Source organism: Oratosquilla oratoria, chromosome 7, assembly GCF_046742065.1.
Source record: "Oratosquilla oratoria isolate Oo_2021 chromosome 7, ASM4674206v1, whole genome shotgun sequence".
Classification (NCBI taxonomy): domain Eukaryota; kingdom Metazoa; phylum Arthropoda; class Malacostraca; order Stomatopoda; family Squillidae; genus Oratosquilla; species Oratosquilla oratoria.
The window spans coordinates 82580973-82603457 of NC_134783.1; the positions used below are offsets into that span (position 1 = coordinate 82580973).

General features: G+C 40.4%; 1 protein-coding gene across 3 annotated transcripts in view; it reads left to right on the top strand.

Moving 5' to 3' along the window:
- The window catches only part of LOC143027236 (SCY1-like protein 2), an 84307-nt gene extending 63315 nt beyond the window's left edge, over positions 1–20992 (top strand). Inside the window, exons 14-16 of one of the 3 annotated variants that reach the window (XM_076188466.1) lie at positions 12795–12871; positions 17100–17309; positions 18756–20992. In XM_076188466.1, coding sequence (XP_076044581.1) covers positions 12795–12871; positions 17100–17309; positions 18756–19386 — 918 coding nt within the window. In that variant the 3' untranslated portion in view covers positions 19387–20992. The remainder of the gene's footprint in view (positions 1–12794; positions 12872–17099; positions 17310–18755) is intronic. The other 2 variants (XM_076188469.1, XM_076188467.1) reach the window with 2 other exon arrangements.
- The last annotated feature ends 1493 nt before the right edge of the window (positions 20993–22485 follow it).

The window sequence follows — 22485 nt, forward strand, 5'->3', positions numbered from 1 at the left end:
TAAAAGAAAGGTGATGAGATGTATAAGGGGAGCATGTGGCAGCAAACTGGAAGTGAGTATTAAGGGAGAGAGACTGGAGGAAGCAGATTGCTTTAGATGCTTGGGTGCGAGTGTGGTGGAGGTGGAGGTAGAATGTAGATTGAGAAAAGCAAGTAAATGCCTTGATGTATTAAAAAGTGTGATGAGAAATAGACATTTAGGAATGGATGCTAAGAGGAGATTGTATGAAGGAGTGATTGTGCCAACAGTACTGTATGGGGCAGAAACATGGAACATAATAGAGGAAGAGTTTAAATACATTTATTATCTTATGGGAAGGGGAGCTACACTTGTGGTGTCCCATCTCTGTATCTTGTAGTACCTAAATTGTTCTTAAGAGGGACTGAACACCTAGAATCATGAAATTTTCATCCAAAAATTGAATTTTAGATATGGGCATATTTGAATAATCTTAACATCCTAAAAGCAAAATATGAATGACTTTTTCCTTCCTAGTGTAATGGAGGGAGTTTAAATGGCCCGGAAGGCATGTCAATTTAAATGGCTCACGCAAGAATAGGCCCTACATACATACATACATACATGTACCAAGGCTTTTTCCCCCTTACAAGGGAGGTAGCCAAAAAGGAAAAGGCATAAAATCACTCCCACCCATTTCATCCCCGAATACACTTCACACCCCTCCACCCTCCCTCTTATCTTAGCACCTCATGGATGACGGGTCATCCCTGCACCTTGTCCACTGCCCTGGGTCAGAAGCAGTGTCGCAAGACACAGCACATCCACAGCAAGGCCTCTTCATTAAATCAGCGACCCCACCTCTCCGTCCCCCCATGCATAAAAGGAGAAGATGGGGAGAAATCCCTTCGGGCTGTGTCAAAATTTTTCTCATACATACTACCTCACCCCTCATCCCCCCACCCATTCCACCTCATGCATCACAACATCATCCATATACAACCCTTCTCCATTCACCCCTGTCTTCTGTCCTCTCCCGTCCTTCCTCAACAGACATTCCCCTCTTCCCCAAAGCCCCCTTCACCCCATCCATCCACCTCATCCTAGGATGTCCCCTCATATTCACTCCCTCCACATCTGCCTTCCATACCTCTTTTACTAGTCTTTCTTCACTCATTCTTTCCATGTGTCCAAACCATACTAATATTCTTTCATCAACCCTATCTCCCAACTCCCTTTCCACCCCTGTTCTCCTCACCTCCTCATTTCTCACTCTAGCCTAGTAACCCCCATCATACTTCTCAGACACCTCATCTCAAACACATTCAAACTCCTTCTCTCTTCCTCTTTTATGTTCCATGTTCCTTCCCCATACAGTGCTGTTGGCACAATCACTCCTTCATATAGTCTCCTCTTAGCATCCAGTCCCAAATGTCTATTCCCCATTACACTCTTCAATCCACCAAGGCATTTACTCGCTTCTCTCAATCTACATTCTACCTCCACCTTCACTCCACCTTTTCCTGCCACATTTGCACCCAAGTATCTAAAACTATCCACTTCCTCCAGTCGCTCTCCCTTAATGCTCACTTCCAGTCGACTGCCACTTTCACCCCTTGTACATCTCATCACCTTACTTTTACCCACATTTATCTTTAGCTTTCTTCTATCACATACTCTCCCAAACTCTGTCACCAACTTCCTCAATCCCTCCTCCGATCCTGCCACAAGCGCAGTGTCGTCCGCAAACAACAGCTGGCTCACCTCCCACTTTTCTCCATTTTCTTTAACCATCTCCAATCCCTGCCCCACCACCCTTGCATTTACCTCTCGCACTACCCCATCCATGTATAAGTTGAACAGCCAGGGCGACATAACACATCCTTGACGAAGTCCCACCTTTAACTCAAACCACTCACTCTCTCCATTTCTAATCCTGACACATGCTCTACTACTCTCATAAAAGCTCTTGACAGCTCCTAGAAGTTTTCCTCCTATCCCATATATCTGCATAACCTCCCACAGTGCCTTTCTGTCTACCCTATCGTAAGCCTTTTCCAGATCCATAAAAGTCCAAAAAATATCCTTCCCCTTTCCTATAGCTTTCTCACATATGTCTTACCACAAAGATCTGATCTACACAACCTCTACCTGTCCTAAATCCACACTGTTCCTCACCAGTTACTCCTTCTGTTCCTCTCCTAATCCTCTCAATCAAGATCCTCCCATAAGCCTTCCCAACTACACTTAACAAGCTAATCCCTCTGAAACTACTACATTCACACTTGTCCCCTTTTCCCTTGTAAAGTGGAACTATACAGGCACTCCTCCAGTCCTCCGGCACTCTACCCTCTCTCCAGCAATCATTAAATAACCTAAATATCTATAAATATGTCTTGTTTTCGGTTGTCTAATTCCATGAAACAGCTATATTTTTGTATGCCTGGCATCAGCGTGACTTCCTCTTCTGTGTGGTGTGCACATCACGCTTCAAGCCTAAGTTACCCATCAAAGATCAGAGTAGATTGATGCATAAACACCTCACTGACTGTGGCGATATTGTGTTCCTGTGCCGCTGTTTGCCTTATTTCCTGGACATTACTACACTTACCAGATGTCCAATCATCAACTGCATCACGATGAAGAGGAAAACCAAAGAAAAGATGAAAAAATTGAGCCAAAAGTGGAATGAAAGTGCTAGAAGGAGGGCAAGGTGTGAGAGGCTTGGAGGAGGGACATCACCGCCTTGCGCGTCACCACCCCACCTCCACTGCCAACACCATCTCCACCACCAAATACCACCACCTCCACTGCCAACACCATTTCCACCACCAAATACCACCACACCTGACAACACAGCTGACAAAGTGCTTTCTTCTAGATGAAGAGAAGATAAAGGAAATTCAGGAGGAGAAAGAGAAAATAGCTGGTGAAGGAGAAACATATGGGGCTGGGATCGTGCTTGTGTAGGATAATCAAACATGTTTAGTCAGCTTTGTCATTGAGCATAGAGAAGGCACTCATTGCTGGTAAAAATAAACTATTCTGCAATGATTTTACAAAGTGATGACACCCCAGCAGTGAGGTTTTAAACTGGTAAAAGCACAAAATTTCAATTATGAAAAGGATTGCTTGGCGAGTAACAAACACATTTTAATGTAATATATATAGTAGATATGTATATATATGAAAATTTTTATTGTCAACTTATTCAATATACATTATATAATTGTGTGAATATAATAAAAATCGCACAGTAAGTAACAGAGATATACATACATACATATACCAAGGCTTTTTCCCCCTTACAAGGGGGGTAGCCAAAAAGAAAAAGGCATAAAATCACTCCCACCCATTCCATCCCTGAATACACTCCACACCCCTCCACCCTCCCTCTTATCTTAGCACCTCCTGCTGAAAACTTTAAATGCTCATATCTCAAAACCACAAATATTTGCAATTAAAAATATGCCAAATTTTTTAAATCAATTGTAGCAGCCTGAATATGCTTCTGGTAGTGTATAATAGGGCGCTAGGAATATTGCCACTGGGAAAATTGCCACTGGGTAAATTGCCACCGGGAATATTGCCACTGGGAAAATTGCCCACGTAGGAATATTGCTACCCGGAATATTGCCACTGTGATTTTTTTATTTACTTATATTCGAGACTTTTACTATCAGTTTATCACTTAAGATTTTTAACCTTTTTATTTTAGTTTTAAAAACTGTTTACCTATTGATATTGCTAGATATATTTCTTTAATAAAAGTGACTTGAAAAAATATAGAGGAAAAAAGAAAAAACAAATAAAAACACGATTTTATTACAACAAGTATTTTAAAAATTTAGATCATAAAGAATACATAAGAGAGAACAAAATTGGTTTATTAAAAAACATGCATGTTATAAGCAATGGAACGTAGATATCTTATTTTATCATCATAAGTGCTGTAGTTTAAGACGATGTTCTTTATTCTGGCATTTAAATCTTTATACTTTTTCTTGTCTGGAAGTGAATCACTGCGCTCAAAATGAATTCTCTTAGCTTTTGCTAAGCATTCCTCATCTTTGAATGCGTCAATTAGTCTCCAGATACTGGGGTGGGGGTTACTAACTGATTTATTAAGCGCATTATGAAATGCCTCCGCGTTGTTATTTGTTCGTGGTAAAGAATTTACAACACGGCTATAGACATTCCAGAAACTGATCGGAAACTGTATGCAGTCTAGCCTTGCAGTGTCTCTTTTTCTGTTGGCTACACACCCAGTATATGACTGTACTGTCCTTGTTTGTCCCATGCTTATGATACATAAATTGTTGCTCATCAACGAGCATATTATTTCCACGTTCACTCTTAATGATCGACACCATTATGGGCTGAAGTTAGCAGAAATACTAAATTGTTAGTTGAATATTTGAACGTTGTCAACTCGTTTAACCTATACAAAAAGTCAGTTGTTACCTAAATTGGTAATTAGCAATTTCCTAAATAACAATTGTTGGAAAAACTATCTAACAACTTTAAGAGGTAAACAGTTTTCAAAACCGTAATAAAAAGGGAAATCTTGAGTGACAAACAGATAATAAAAGTTTGGGACATAAGTAAATAAGGTTGTAGCGTCTGTCTGTATATTTCATAGTGGCAATATTCCGGGTAGCAATATTCCTACGTGGGCAATTTTCCCAGTGGCAATATTCCCGGTGGCAATTTACCCAGTGGCAATTTTCCCAGTGGCAATTGTCCGCGCACGGTATAATAGGTATATCTTTATTTCCACGCCTGATTTTTCTGATATCTTAAAAAACAGAGCGACGGGCTCCATCAAGTGGAAAAAAAACGCGGAAAAAAGGGATGACGTAAGTGACCATACTTACGGCACCTATATCTCATGTCGTATAGCAAATTTTTAAAAGAGCAGATGTGAAAGTGTTTATAGGATCTATAAGTATTACCATGAAAAAGCAGAACTGTAGTACAAAAAATACAACATATGTATTTGATTACGTAAAAAGAAAAAAGGTTATGACGTCATAACTTTATAACATCAAGACATAGGAAGTTCTTGGGTTCACAATATATTTCTATTTATATTTTAAACAAAACCTAAAAGTTTCAAGTTGAGAGGCCGTAAACTTTTTTTATATGATTTTTTTTTTTGTTAAGGAGTTCAGTCCCCCCCTAAATTCATGTATGGTTTTTGCACACACTATCATTTCGCCCAGTTTGTTCCATTCATCCACCACTTTGTGGGGAAAGCTGTTTTACAGGTCTTTTCTATAACTGCCCTTTTTGAGTTTTCTTCCATGCCCTTTTGTATTTCTCGTATCCCAAATTAGTAAGTCTTTCTATCAATAGTGGGGGATCTGAAACCAGCCCCAGAACCATTTCGTGCATTTTTGGGTTAAAAGCATGAAACTTGGCAAACTTAAAGAGTAACCCTAGATGAAGATTTTGGGATATGGAGACAAACTGTCAGAGTCCCCTGATGGCCACAGCAGGAACTAACATTTTACCATGTGGCAGACATCACAAAAATGACTTACATATACCAAAGGCTTTTTCCCCCTTACACGGGGGGTAGCCAAAAAGAAAAAAGCATGGAAACCACTCCCACCCATTCCATTCCCTACATATTCCACTCCCCTCCACCCTCCTCCCTCCCTCTTATCTTGGCACCTCCTGGATGACAGGTCATCCCCGCATCCTTTCCATTGCCCTGGGTCAGAAGCAATGTCACAAGACACAGCACATCCACAGCAAGGCTGCTTCATAAATTCAGTGACCCCCACTCTCCGTCCCCTCATGCAGAAAAGGAGAAGACAGGGAGAAATCCCTTTGGTCTGCGTCAAATTTTTTCTCATACATACTTCCTCATCCCCCACCCACTCCCCCTCATGCATCACAGCATCATCCATACACAACCCTTCTCCATTCATCCCTATCTTCTGTCCTCTCCCGTCCTTCCTCTACAGACATTCCTCTCTTTTGTAATTCCCCTTTTACCCCATCCATCCATCTCATCCTAGGACGTCCCCTCATATTCACTCTTTCCACCTCTGCCTTCCACACCTCTTTTACTAATCTTTCTTCACTCATTCTTTCCATGTGTCCAAACCATCCTAATACTCTTTCATCAACCCTATCTCCCAGCTCCCTTTCTACCCCTGTTCTCTGCCTCACCACCACATTTCTAACTCTATCCAGCCTAGTAACCCCTATCATACTTCTCAGACATTTCATCTCAAACACATTCAAACTCCTCTCTTATGTTCCATGTTTCTGCCCCATACAGTTCTGTTGGCACAATCACTCCTTTATGTAACCTCCTCTTAGCACCCATTCCCAGATGTCTATTTCTCATTACACTTTTTAATCCACCAAGGCATTTACTCGCTTCTCTCAATCTACATTCTACCTCCACCCCCACTCCTCTCTTTCCTGCCACATTTGCACCCAAGTATCTAAAACTATCCACTTCCTCCAGTCTCTCACCCTTAATGCTCACTTCCAGCCTACTGTCACTCTCTCCCCTTGTACATCTCATCACCTTACTTTTGCCCACATTTATCTTCAGCTTCCTTCTTTCACACACCTTCTCAAACTCTGTCACTAACTTCCTCAATCCCTCTGATCCTGCTACAAGCAGTGTCATCAGCAAACAACAACTGGCTTATTTCCTACTTTTCTCCATTTTCTTTAACCATCTCCAACCCCTGACCCACTACCCTTGCATTCACCTCACACACCAACCCATCCATGTATAGATTGAACATCCAGGGTGACATAACACATCCCTGACGAAGTCCCACCTTTACCTCAAACCATTCACTCTCTCCATTTCTAATCCTAACACAAGCTCTACTACTCTCGTAAAAACTCCTGACTGCTCTTAACAGCTTTCCTCCTATCCCATATATCTGCAGTACCTCCCACAGTGCAACTCCCTAAAATATCCTGCCCACCTTCCTCTCACTGCATTCTCTTCCATTATCATCTCTCCATCTGCACCTTTTACACCTTCTCTACTTGATTCGCCTCCTCTTCCTCTTTTAATTTCTTTCCAAAACATCTTTTTGTTACTTTCAAAATTTTCTGTCATACTCTTACCCCATTTCACATCTGCTCTCCTCTTTGCTTCCTTTATCTTATGCTTAACTTCCCCTCTCTTTACTTTGTACCTCTCATATGATTCCCTCATCCTAATTTGTAGCCAATCTATGAATGCCTGCTTCTTCTCTTCTACACCCTTCTTTGCTTCCTCATCCCACCACTCGCTACCCTTCCTTCTATTTCCTCCCGTCCTCCTTATTCCACACACCATCTTTGCACACCTTATGACTCCCTCCTTGAACCATCCCCATTCCTCCTCTACTCCTAGTTCTACTCTATCCTCCACTCCCTTCCACTCCTCTCTCAGCTTCTTCTTATACTCATTCTCCTTTTCTTTTTCATTTAAGCAGTTCACTCTAAGTACCTTCCTACCTTTTGCCCTTTTCCTATCTCACCACCTATTCTCCACTCTCAATTTACCTTCCATCAGAAAATGATCTGGTATTCCCCCACTCTCTCCCCTTGGAACATGTACATCCTTAACTCTTCTTACCATACTCCTGGTCACCACTATATAGTCCATTAATGCTCTATCTGCCATCTTTCCATCCACCACCCTCTCCCAAGTGTACTTATGCTTGACTTTCTTCTTAAACACTGTATTTGCTATCATCAACTCTCTTTCAAGACACATCTCCACCATCAATTCTCCACTACAATTATTACCTGGAACTCCATACTTCCCCATCATTCCGTCTATTGGTTCATTTCCTACCCAAGTATTAAGGTCTCCCAATTCAACTACATTGACATTTCTCCCTAATCCCTCTATGCATTCATTATTATCTACCCAAAAAGCCTCCCTTTCCTCTACACCAGTGGTTCTTAACCTGGGGTACGAAACCTTAAACCTGGGGGTACGAGACATGATAGCCAGTGCAATGGTACTGTATATTTACAATGAGAAAGCAAAGAAGGTTTGTATCACTCATCCTTTTCATATAATTGTATTTGTATTGGATGGGGGGTACGAGGAAATTTTCTGAGATATCAAGGGGTACGGGAACTGGAAAAAGCTTAGAACCACTGCTCTACGCTCTTCTCACTACCAGGCCCATATGCACTTACAAAAACCCACATCTCCCTTCCCATTTTCACCTTCATCCACATCAACCTTGACGAAACCTCCTTCCACTCCACTACATGCTTACTTATCTCTCCACTTACTAGTATAGCCACCCCTCCTCTCCCTCGTTCCCTCTTCACTCCTGAGTACCTCCCAGCTACACTCCCAAACTCACACTCTCCCTTCCCTTTCATTTTAGTTTCACTCAAAGCCAGCACATCCATCTTTTTTCTCACAAACATACTGCCTATCTCTTCCCTTTTACTCTCATCTGTACCACATCCACGCACATTAAAAGACCCAAACCTTAGGCTACTGGTTGGAAAACTCCCTGACCCTCTTATGCCTTTACTTTTTTTAGGAATGTCCTCTTTGGGGCTACAGGTAGCAGGACTCCTAATCCCATCCCCTGTCCCGTTTTTTGTCTCATACGACTCAAGTGAGAAGACTTGGTGGTAGAATTCTCTTTCACCACCACAGGGTAGGCGAAAAATGGAAATGAATATTCAGAGAAATGGTACAGGACAGTAACAAGAGGTTGGGGAACAGCATAATGGAGGGACAGTCGTAGTATAAAAATGTCATTATTTCTCTATGAACAGAGTTTGCCTCTATCACAGACAAAATGATGTGTGGCTCTGGTCTTTATGGGCTCCCCATATAGATCCTAAAGTATCAACTGCATGCTACTCTGCCACAATAACATGCAGCCAATACCCCAGACGGGAAAAAAAAAAAAAAAAAACTTACAATGGTCTTAAGTTGGCAGGTTTCTAAAATATTAATAAGAACTATCACTTGATAATAAAAAATGTAATCAAAGCCCCCTAATGACCAAAATTAATGAAAAATCATGTGCCGCATCTTGTAAAGGGAACCATGGTTGATAGATATATAGATAGATATTTAAGTGTACAACACAAGTCATGTTTTTGTTGTTGTTTCTTTTGTAAGTTCTACAATGTTGGACTAAATATCATTGAAAATTGAGCAGTGAGTGTAGTTCAGGCTGCATCAGGAGCAGTCATCGGTGGAAAATCCCAAGACTGGGTAGGGAAAGCAGCAGCAGAACCAAAGTGGAGCTCAACTTGCTCAAGTGCCCCCACCATCAATCAATGAGCTGGAGTGCATAACCAGTGCAAATCCATTAAATGTTGTACACTTTATGTTGATACTGGTGGTGTTGCTGACTCGCATCTCAAAGCAACACACCCGACTAGGACACGTCATGCCCACACTGTTGCTGCAGCTACTCCCTACCTCCTACAGTGCCAGGCCTATGAAAGTTACAAGCAGAACATTTCTTCTGACAAAGACATTGTTGACTTTCATGAGTGGGTCAAGAAGATGTGTGCAGAGCATCCACAGTTCCAGTTTTGGAACTTAGTGCTGGAGTTGGAGATGGATATTCTTCAGTATGTACAATCACTTCGGGAGGGTGACTTCAAACAGTATATTGAGTCACTAGTTAGACTGACACCTTGGGCATTTTCTACAGATCACACCAACTATGTTAGGTGGTTGCCAGTTCACATCCACGATATGTCAAGTCTGCAGCAGTCTCATCCTGCTGTGTTTCTGGAGTTCTCTGAAGGTACATTTGTAGTCCAGAAAACAGGTCAATGGCACTAGATCAGGCACACAAGCAAGAAAATGCTCTGATCAAAGGAAATGGTGGGGCTGTAAGCTTGATAAACAATCCTGCCTCACTAAGACGTTGGATGATTGGTTGTCCAGAGGTCAGCAGATTCATCCACAACTTTGAGAACTCTTCAGAGAAAGCAGCCAATGACAAACACCATGAGCAGACACCAAGTGTTCAGAATTCCTTTGTGAAGGAGGTAACTGCTCTCAAGAAGGTTAAAGAAGATCTTTGAAGTCCTTTTCTAGAGGACAGCAACAATATATTGACATTTAATGACAGCAAAGTTGTCATCAGCCAGTCAGCTGTAGAAAGTTTCAAGGATATGTATGACTTGGGACAGCATCATTGAGACATTTGTAACTGAACACATCACAACTCGGACAAAGTCAGTTACACAGCCTATCAAGAAGTACAAGCTGTCGCTGTTCTCGAAGTCTCAAAGTCTTTCAAAACATAAAAGTCGGTATCTGCATTGAAGGACAACTATGCATTGTTCTCCAGGCTGTACATTACCTGCCAATCTCGAGAGAGAAGCTTGGGGAGTTCTTCAGGTTTGAGAACCAGCCATGTCCACCTTCTCTGTCAAAGTCCGGGGAGATGAGATCATGTAAGAGGTCTCACTTGCTCATTCCCCTGGAAGGTCTATTTAATTCTGACCACAGTCCCTCAGGTTACTGCAGTTGTGCTGGATGGTGCTATGGTGGTGCATTCTCTAACTCCAGTTGCTTCAAAGACCTTCTCTGGCTATGTTACACAAGTCTTTGTGCCCCACATTCAAAATATCTTGAAGAACATAGCCAGAATAGATATCGTTTTTGATCTCTACAATGAACAAAGCCTCAAGATAACCAGGGAGAAGAGAGGCAGTGGTGTTTGTGGGAAAGTAACTCACCACCCAGATCCCAGGAAACTGAGTTTTCTCTGCAATAATGACAACAAAACTGAGCTGTTTTCTCATCTTGTTGAACATGCTGCTCATGCCACCTGGGTCTCATCTGGCCTGTTTTCATTCCCATCCATCTTCTTTCAGTACTCATTATTTTCACTATATTAGCTTACCTCAGGCATCTATGAGCACTCCCCCTTCCCATTCAACACATCCAAGGTATCCTGATATTGTAACACTGATGAGATGTCTTGTTTTTAATGTATTCCCCAAGAGTGCCAATTGTTGACATGTTGAGATGAAATATCTGAGAAGTATGGTAGGGGTTACTAGGCTGGATAGTCAGAAATAAGGAGGTGAGAAGAGAGTGGGGATGGAAAGGGAGTTGGGAGGTAGGGTTAATGAAAGAGTATTGGGATGGTTTGGACACATGGGAAGAATGAGTGAAGAAAGATTAATAAAACAAGCGTGGAAGGCAGAGGTGGAAGGAGTAAACATGAGGGGTCGACCAAGGATGAAGGATGAGATGGATGGATGCAGTAAAAGGGGCATTGGGAAAGGGGGGAAAGTCTGTTGAGGAAGGAAGGGAGAAGATAGAAGATAGGGGTGAGTGGAGAATGGTTGTGTATGGATGATACTGTGATGCATGGAAGGGAGGGTGTGGAATAGTGGGGTGAGGGAGTATGTGTGAATGATATTTTGAAGCAGCTTGAAGGGATTTCTCCCCATCTTTTTTTGTGCATGTGGGGATGGGGAGTGGGGGTTGCCAATTAAATGAAGTGGTCTTGCTACATTGCTTCTGACCCAAGGGAGTGGGTGAGATGCAGGGATGACCAGTCATCCAGGAGAAGCCAAAATAAGAGGGAGGGAGGGTGGTGAATGGGAGTGGAGTATGTGGGGATGGAATGAGTGGGAGTGGATTTTATGCCTTTGTTTTTGGCTACCTCCCTTGTAAGGGGGATAAAGATATTGGTATATGTATGTAGTTCTAGCTGAGTGACCCCACATTCTGTGAACTGGCTTGATCATATTTTCTGTAGTTATTAATATTCAGAGTGAAAGAGAATGAGTAATACAGCTGTAACTTTATATTTTATAACATGAGTATTGTGATGTATCATCAAATCATCATACATCAGGCAGATGATACTACTTGCAAAAATTTGACTTGTATTGAAGAGGTTAATGTGATCTACAAGAGCCTTATTACATCAATTTTTACATCCACACAACTAATCTTCACAACTGAGAACCCTTTTTGTAGTTGGGCAAATTACCACATTTACCCCCTTGCTTGTTCCCTCTTGCCTTTATTTTAGCAAATTATTTTGGGAATGTGAGCTTGCTAGCCTTTAACAACCCTTCTGATATGTCTCTAATGATGTTCAGGGAACATATCGATAGTAATAATATGGACTCCAGGCCTACATATGATGTTCAAGGAAAATATGTACATACATATACCAGTGGCTTTTTCCCCCATGCAAGGGAGTTAGCCAAACTCAAAGGCATAAATCCACTCCCATTTCATCCCCCACATACTTCATTCCCTTTCACCACCCCTCCCTCCTTCTTTTCTTGGCTCCTCCTGGATGATGTATCATCCCTGCATTTTGCCTATTGCCCTGGGTCAGAAGCAATGTAGTAAGACATAGCACATCCACAGCAAGGCCACTTCATTTAATCAGCAACCCAAGTATCTAAAGCTATCCACTTTCTCCAGTCTCTCCCTTAATACTCACTTCCAATTTGCTGCTGTCCTCTCTCCTTATACACCCTTACTTTTACCCACATTTATCTTCAACTTCCTTCTTTCACACATCTTCCCAAATTCTGTCACTAACTTCCTTAATCCCTTCTCTGATCCTGCTACAAGGAAAATGAAAAGGGAAACTAATAGGGATGGGGTAGCAGAAAGGAGGGATAGCATTGGTTAAAAGGGATTTGGCATTTCATTACCAGAAATTATTGATCTTCAGTCATAAAAGAATTTTGTGTGATCTGGTCTTTGGAAGTTTCACCAAAGTTCATAAGGTATTCATAGCATAGAGCTTGTAGTCAATCTTTCATATAGTAAATAATAATTACTCTTGTGGAAATAGTTCATAATGATATTTTTTCTCCAGGATATGACAGAGCGTATTGAAGTTGAACACAGAGCTAAACTTGAACAGTTGAATTCTATCAAGGATGAACAACATAGGTGAGTCTTATGTTTTATTATTCTTTATATTTATGACCCAAATAGGAATGAGAGGGACCAATGACAGGTTCTTGCTTGTGGTGATCCTGCAAGATGGACAGTAGAAAGAATCATCTTATTAGTTTTTTTCAAAACCTATCAACCCCTATGCAGTGCAGGTGGGCTGGCATTTACTCTCAAGATTGGGCCAAAGATATCTATCATCTTCAACTATATTTCTTCAATTTTTTCACATATGGAGAGGTAACAGCCAGTGACTACTTCTCTCATCCTACTGCTTTCAGCCAATGGCACAGAAACAGTCCTACATTGATACAACACTGCCAACAATTCAGTTTATTTCCAGAGAGATTTATAGGAGGGTCTGAGAACCATTGCCAGTCATTGTGGGGCTGCAGGTTTTCCATGAAGTGAAACTCAAGATTCCATCTATGCACCAAGGGCTTCTTCCCCATTTATTAAGGGAGATAGCCAAATCAAAGCACACACTCACTTTCAACCATTCCACTCCCATCCACCACCCTCTTATCTTAGCTTCTTGTGGATGAAGGGTCAAGATAGCAATATTAATAAACCATATACCAGCCAGTGACATAAATGCACACCACTTAGTATGGTTACACACACAAACAGCAGACCAAAGAGGAAAGAAAATACTAACTTAGATAAAGAAACAGTGTGTGCAAATACTATTCAAGATTTTAAGAAAAAACTTGATGCTGAAAGATACAAAGATGGGTCACTATGAGCATAGCTCCCTTCCTGTGTAAAAGAACTAGGTAAATACACTAAACTACAGCAATCAGTCCACCCTGACAAAACCTATCTATTTATATATCAAAATGTAGACACAACACAACCAGTAAGCAGCATTCCTAGACATCTAAACTGGATACTAAAAGAATGCAAAGAACTAATGGACAAAATATACAACATGATAAGTTGCTCACTCAAAGAAGGAAAAATACCAAAGGACTGGAAAAATACCAACATTGTACCAATATATAAAGGAGGAAATAAGGAAGAACCAACAAATTACAGACCAGTCTCCCTAATAAGCACTGTAACCAAAATTTGTGAGAAAATTATTAAGAATAGATAGGTAAAACACCTGGAAGAAAACAATATAATAAGCCCGAAACAATTTGGATTCAGACAGGGAAGATCATGTACCACAAATTTAAACTATTTTTACTCAAAACTAATTGATATAATAGAAGGGATGGATGGGCTGATTGTACTTTACTAGACTTACAAAAAGCCTTTGACAAAGTACCACAGAAAAATTATTATTATTATTATTAAAAAAAAAAAAAAAAAAAAAAAGGAAAACATAGGAGGGATACAAGGCAACCTACTAAACTGGATGGAGGATTTCCTGCATGGTAGAAAAATGAGAGTATTACTCAAAGAAAAGTATTCAGGTTGGAAGGAGGTGATTAGTGGAGTTCCACTAGGATCAGTATTGGCTCCAATAATGTTCACCATTTATGTGAATGACATGGATGATGATGTGAAATGTTACATGAGCTTCTTTGCAAATGATACTAAATTGTTGAGGAAAGTGAAAACCAAAACAAACTGCAAACCATTACAGAGAGACCTGAACAAGGTTTAGAAATGGAGTCAGAAGTGGGAAGTGGACTTCAACATTAAGAATTGTAGCATAATAGAGTTCAGAAAAAGTAAAAAAGGACAATATACAAATGAAACTAAGGAGGTAAAGAAAATGGGATCTAAAAAAGACCTGGGAGCAATTATCTCAAATGACTTGTCATCTGATAAACAAACAAAATTGTCAGAGAATCCTATAACTTATTAAGATCAATAAAAGTGGCATTTACCTATTTGGACAAAGAAATGATTAAAGAAATATTAGTCACATTAATAAGGCCCTGACTGGAGGTAAAGAAAATGGGATCTGAAAAAGACCTGGGAGTAATTATCTCAAATGACTTGTCATCTGATAAACAAATAAACAAAATTGTCAGAGAATCCTACAACTTATTGAGATCAATAAAAGTGGTGTTTACCTATTTGGACAAAGAAATTATTAAAAAAATATTAGTCACATTAATAAGGCCTTGACTGGGGTATGCTGTGACATTATGGTCACCCAGTACCAAAAAGAATATAAAGAAAATTTATATAATCCAGAGAGCAACCACAAAAATGGCCCCAGCAATTTCAAACGTGTCATATGAAGAGAGACTGTCTAAATTGGAACAAAGGAGAGAGGTGACATACTTACCATCTATAGAATCATGAAAGGTATGGAAATATTGGATAGAGAGGACTTACTAAATTGGGACAAGAGAAACACAAAGGACATGGAAAGAAACTCAAAAAAGGATAGTTATAGAAGAGATCCGAAGAAAAACATTTTCCACACAAAGTGATGGACACTTGGAACAAACTGGACAAGACAATAGTGTGTGCAAAAACCATACACGAATTTAAGAGCAAACTAGACACTGAAATACAAAGATGGACACCACGAGCATAGCTCCCCTTCCCATAAGATACAACTAGGTAAAATACAATCTCCTCCTAGCATCCATTTCCATATGTCTATTTCTCATTACACTTTTTAATCCCCCAAGGCATTTAATTGCTTCTCTCAATTTACATTCTACCTCTACCTCCACTCCTCCCTTTCCCACCACATTTGCACTCAAGTCTCTAAAGCTATCCACTTCCTCCAGTCTCTCTTAATACTCGCTTCCAATTTGCTGCCACATTTTCCCCTTGTATATCTCAACACCTTTTACCCACATTTAACTTCAACTTCCTTCTCCCACACACTTTCCCAAACTCCATCACAAACTTCCTTAATCCCTCCCCTGATCCTTTTACAAGCACAGTGTTGTCAGCAAACAACAACTGGCTTATCTCCCATTTTTCTCCATTTTCTTTAACCCATATAGCGTCTGAGCCAAAATAATTTTTTTTATTGCATAAATCAACTGAAAATGATGTAAAACCAACAAATCTTGCTTATTTTGATTATTCTTAGCCTAGAAGTGAAGAAACTGGGTTGATTTTGTCGAGATATGTTTGCGAAAGTTTGGTAGAACAGCCGTAGACTTTCTTTCACTCCTCACGCGGGTTGAATGAGGTTTTTCTTTTTTGCAGAAGCTTCGTTAGAATTTCAGAGAGTGAAGGAATTTTACATTGGTGTTTCAAATCAATGTACAGTCACTCATAATAGTCTGTGTTAATGATTTTCTCACATATCTGTCTTACCACAAAAATCTGATCCACACAACCCCTACCTGTTCTGAACTCATATGGATCCTCTCCTAATCCTATCAATCAAAATCCTCCCATAAGCTCTCCCAATTACACTCAACATACTGATCCCTCTGAAACTACTACACTCACACTTGTCCCCTTCCCTTGTAAAGTGGAACAATACAGGCACTCCTCCAGTCCACCATCACTGTACCTCCTTTTTTTTTAAACACTCTGTATGACACCCATGCAAATCAGGTGCTTGTACTTGCCCAGGCAACTGAAGCCCCTCCTGGGGATAGGTGCTACCTGTGCAGAGCTGGTGGCCGGAGATGTTTGCTGCAATTTGGCCCCCAACTCTTGAGGTTGAGGGGTGGTCCCATGATGAAGACACCGCTGCACAGGAAACCTTCATAATCATATCACTCACTGCTCCATTAACACACTAAAAGACAACACATCACTGCATGCCAGGCCCCCTGATATCCATCCCTCTGAATCCTCTCTCCCTTGAAAGGACAGAGTCCTTCTCACCAGACTGCAGTGCAGCCACTACCCAGCCCTTCTAAGCTACCAGAAGAGACTGGATGACTGCATTGTGGACAACTGCCCAGGATGTAACACTTCACCCCATACTATTCAACACATAATGGAAGTTTGCATTATACACAATCATGCATGCAAACAAGACAACATACACTCTATAAAGGATTTGTGGGAAAACCCTTTTCCAGCTGTGGCATTCCTTGGGGAGACGGGACTGTTCGGACAGACAGTCTAGGGAATGACAACAACAATAACAACAACTCAGGTGGCTAACCTGTCCTCATTTTAATAACTGCTTTCACCTCATCTTTCCTTAATTCTCCTCCATTTTCCTCATTCATCACTGTCATGTATGTACATGAATTCAGTTAAATTAGGGGGATGGGTAGATTTTATTGTATTTAGAAGGAAATTAAGATCATATTACAGATGTATTATTGATTTACAGCCTTCAGTTAAGCGCATCAGTCACAAAAGAAAGAACCACAGGATCCTCTTCAGAGAGTAGTTCAGAGGTTGATAAGATGTTCAGCAATATGGGACTTGATCAGTACACAAAACCATCTATTGGGAGCAATGCAGACCAGCAGAATTACACAGCACCTCCCTCATCAGTGCCAGTTTTAGCCTCCAGTTTTACTCTAGAAGATAAACAAAGGTAAGTAGTAAGCTAAGATTCATTAAAATGCATTTTCCTAAGGTACTGGGTTATTAACTGGATAATGGCATGCAGCCAGTACTTAAGGGACTGTATTGGGGTGCCCTGTGGACCAGTGTTAGATTTTATTGTAGTGATTATTTTACATTTTAGTTCAATGGTGGTAAGCTTTAAATATTTAGGGTTATATGTGGCAGGGAACAAAGGAGTGGAGGTAAAGGTGAATTATAGACTAAGGGAAGCAAGTAAATGGGGAATGGAAATGGCTTTGAGAAATAGGTATCTGGGAATGAATGCAAAGAGAAGATTGTACAAGTAATTGTATCTATGGCACTGTATTGAGCAGACATGAAATTTGGAGGCAAATAGGAAGAGCCTAAATATGTTTAAGAAGTGTTTAAGGAGTATGGTAAGTACAATGAGAATGGATAGAGTGAGAAATGTGGAGGTGAAGTAGGTGTGTGGAAAGGGCTGGCAGATAAGGTAGATTAAAGTGCCAAGACAATTTGGGTATATGTATAGAATGAATGAAGAAAGACTAGCAGAATGTGGAAAGCATATTTAGATGGAGGGAACTTCAGGGAAGACCAAAAATGAATTGGATGGACAGAGTGAAGGGGGACTGAACATAAGAGGAATGTCTGTTGAGAAAGGAAGAGAGAGTGCAAAAGATAGGGGTGAATGGAGAGTGATTGTAAATGGATGAGGAGATAATACAGCCCAAAGGGATATTCTTTTTATCTACTCTAATTTTTTTTTCAAGTGGATGAAGAGGGAAGGGTTACCACATAATTATGTAGGGAAAGTAAACTAACTCCAGCTGTGAACATACGAGTATTATGTTTTGTTGCATTTCCTTTCATCCAAGTAATTTATCAGGGATTGGGATGACCCTTCATCCATGGGGTGCAAATATAAGTTTTGGATGGATGTAGGGTGGGTGTATGCCCCAGATCTCTCTTGCAGGAGACCCATGGCTCCCAGGTAACTAGCAACAGCTATCAGAACAACCTATAAGTCATTCAAGGAAGAAATATTGCATTGTCTGAGTATAACTAGTGTGGAGCATTGTAAGATGAGGTGTTAAGTGTATTCTGTGTGATGGTTTTATCTGGGACAGTTTGTCTCTGTAACCAGGCCTATTCTGTGCTGCTACTTATTTACGGTTGGATGGTTACCTGATAACTAGTGTACTAGTGTCATTCTTGCTTCTCTTGGTAGGTATTTTCCTGTTGGACTGGTGTCTGGAAGGTGTGATGGAATAGGGAGCTTAGTGATTATTCTTGAAGAGTGTGTTTTGTGATCTGAGTGTGAATGTATTTTTGTGTGGATATATTGTGTGGTACAGTCATTCAATATTAGAAATATAAATATCAACTAGATTTTAAGAATAACTTTGGGAACATGTTTTGTGTACTATCAGTAATACAGGAATCTTGTTCACAGAATGGCAAAGGAGCAAGCAGTTGGTGAGATTTTGCGCAAACAGCCTCCACTTCTTCCAGCTCCACCTCCTCCAGCAGTGTCTGTTACCAAACCACAATCTTCAACAATGTCTTCAACTAATTCCTTTGCCACCCCACTCTCCCAATTTGAAAGTAATCATCTCTCCAACAGTAATGGACCCCTTTCTGTTAGTAGAACTGATGTGACAAGTATCAGTAAAACTAGTCCACTTACTACATCCTCTTCTAGCATAATGCAAAGTTCACCATTTCTACCACCAGTTAATAACAATTGGGGAATGAATGCAGTACAACAGACTCCATATCAGCAAAGAGGGATGAATGCAATTAAACAAACACAATTTCAGCAAAGTAATTTCCCGCAACCCACTATAGGAAAGCCTAACTTATCAGCCTTTGACACACTTCTTCCCTCCCAGCCAAAGCCAATTAGTATGAACCAGATGCAACAACAGAGATTCAATATAAATCCATCAGGTATTATGCCTGGTACCACTATTAACAGCACTGGTACTCTAATGCCCATGAATGTTTCACCCATGATACCAAATTCCACCTCTTTAAATGTCAAACCATTAAGTAGTTCAGATATTAATGATTTACTGAGCTGAAAGGTAAAAGAAAGGTTCATATAAAAGTTTGATCATTTAAATTTCAAGTCATGGTTTGATTGAAATGAAATAAAATGTGCATTGTAGGGCTAGAGTAAGTGTAATAGGTTTATAAATTTTATTTTATTATTATTTTTTTAATAACATTCCAGTCTCATTTTTTCAAAAGGATTGTAGTGTGCATCATCCACAAACTCCATTTACTTCTTCCCACATAATTACCTGTCACAATTTATAACATTATTTTCCATGGGTGGCAGCAAAGGCATAGTGCTAGTCACAGGTTGGTTAAATGAACAAAGACAATAGTAATGGTGGAGACTGGTAATGCTGCTGACCAGTGGTTTGCTTTTGGGAACTGTCATTGTCTCATGTTATGTCACAGGTGGTCACCAATTGTTGTAAATAATGACATATATCTACTTGTGGTGGTCCTACAAGGTGGATAGTGGAGTTGCCCATTTTCAAAACCCATCAACCCCCTCATTTCAGTCAAGAGGTTCAGTCCTGAGGGACTAACAGTCAGTCTCTGGACTGGACCCAAAATCAATCTCCATCATCTTCAACTGTATTTTATACATCTTTCCACATATAGAGCTGACAACCAGTGATTGATCTATTTCCATTAGTTTCAGCTGGCAACAGTAAAATAATCCTACATCAGCACAACACAGACAATAGTCCAAACTTTCTATCCTAAGAGATCTGTGGAAGGGCCTGGGACTGTTGTCAGTCACTGTGAGGCTGCTGGTTTTCCATTTAGTCAACCTTGAGGCAACAATTATTATTACTGGATTGTTCTTTTACATATGTGATAATAGACATGACAGTGGCTATATTTCTTATGGTTTTTAGGTAATAGAGGGTTGCACAATAATGCTTAACAGAACTAATTATCAACTGAGTGTGGTGGGCAATATGTAAGGGGGAAAAAAGCCTTTGGTATATGTATGTATTCTAAAAAGGAGCAAATGTCACACACAGATACAAAAATCATAGCTACTGCACCGTAGTCAATTGTGCTCTCATGAGCACCATAAAAAAGTGTAGAAAACTACATATTAGAAAGACCAGCTTACAGTGAACACAGGAAAGACAGTACTTTGTGTACATACATGTATACATACAAATATATATTCCCTAAGGCCTTTTCCCCATAGTAGAGGTGGTTAAGTCAAAGCATACACCCGTCCCATACCCATTATTTTGAGAGAACAATATGTATTGAGTAGTGATGGATAAGTAACATTGGGTGAAATAATTGTGGAGTGTGTGGCAGGTACACACTACAAGTTCATTTGTGTGCTGCCGTAGGCACAGGGAGAAGGATCAGACAAATCTGAAGCTAATTTACTAGTCATATATTCTCAGAATTGTTTGATTTAAGTTTATATGTTACATTTTATGACTCGGAAATAGAAAAAAAGAATTAATAAAAGTAATTTAAGTATTTGAACAAATAGAAATTGAATCTACTGTTGTATAACCTTTGTTAATTGTCCAAAAATTTAAGTAATGTTTTATTGTAAAATTATTTCATATTAAAGATATATCGTATCATGCTTGATTTCACTTAAAAAACGTTTATCATTCTTGTTAATAAAAGTGGTTTCATTGGGAAACCAGTGAAAAAATTTTCTTACTTTACTTCACCTCATCAATAAAACTATTACAGTTATATCAGTTAATACTTATTAAGAGAGGAGTTTGAATGAGCTTGAGATGAAGTGCCTGAGAAGTATGATAGGGGTTACTAGGCTGGATAGTGTGAGAAACAAGGTAGGGTGGAGAACAGGGCTGGAAAGGGATTTAGGAGATAGGGTTGATGAAATAGTATTGGGATGGTTTGGTCATGTGGAAAGAATGAGTGAAAAAGATTAGTAAAAGGTGTGGAAGGTAGAGGTAGAAGGAGTGAACATGAGGGGGTGACCAAGGATGAAATGGATGGGGTAAAAAGGGCATTGGGAAAGAGGGGAATGTCTGTTGAGGAAGGATGGGAGAAGACAGAAGATATGGATGATGCTGTGATGTATGAAAGGGAGTGGATGGGGAGATGGGGGATGAGGGAGTATGTGCAAAAACATAATTTGATGCTGCCCAAATGGATTTCTCCCTGTCTTTTCTTTTTCTGCATGAGGGGGGGAAGGGTCACCAATTTAATGAAGCAGCCTTGCTGTGGATGTGCTGTGTCTTGTGACTACTTCTGACCCAGGGCAGTGGGCAAGATGCAGGGATGACCTGTCATCCAGGAGCAGCCGAGATAAGAGGGAGGGAAGGGGCTGAATGGGAGTGGAATATTTGGAGATGGAATGAGTGGGAGCAGATTTTATGCCTTTGTTTTTTTGGCTACCTCCCATGTTAGGGGGAATAGGCCTTTGGTATACGTAAGATTAACATGGATTACAATAATAAATAATGAAAGACAAATTGTTAGACTTATACAAGGCCCTGTAAAACCCAACTTATATGTAACAAATAATATTCAAAGTTACATTCTGGGTGCATATATCAGTTGGAGTGGAAGACGAATGAGGGTGATTCAAGTAGGGAGTGAAGGTGTGCAAAGATGGTATGTGGAACAAGGAGGGTGGGAGGAAATAAAAGGAAGGGTAGGAGTGGTAGGATGATGAAGTGAAGAAGGTAGTAGAAGAGAAGAAGCGAGCATTCAGGGATTGGTTGCAAAGTAGGATGAAAGAAACATATGAGAGGCACGTACATATACCAATAGCTTTTACCCCTTTACAAGGAAGGTAGCCAAAGTTAAAGGCATAAATCCACTCCCACTCTCATTTCATCCCCACATACTCCACTCCCATTCACCATTCCCTATTTTCTTGGCTCCTCCTTGATGATGGGTCGTCCCTGTATCTCTCCCACTGCCCTGGGTCAAAAGAAATGCAGCAAGACGCTGCATATCCACAGCAAGGCTGCTTCACTTAATTGGCGACCCCCCTTCTCCGTCCCCTCATGCAGAAAAGGAGAAGACTAGGAGAAATTCCTACGGGCTGTATCAAAATGTTATTCACACGTATGCATCCCCCATCCTCTCCCATTCATGCATCACGGCATCATCCATACACAACCATTCTCCACTCACCC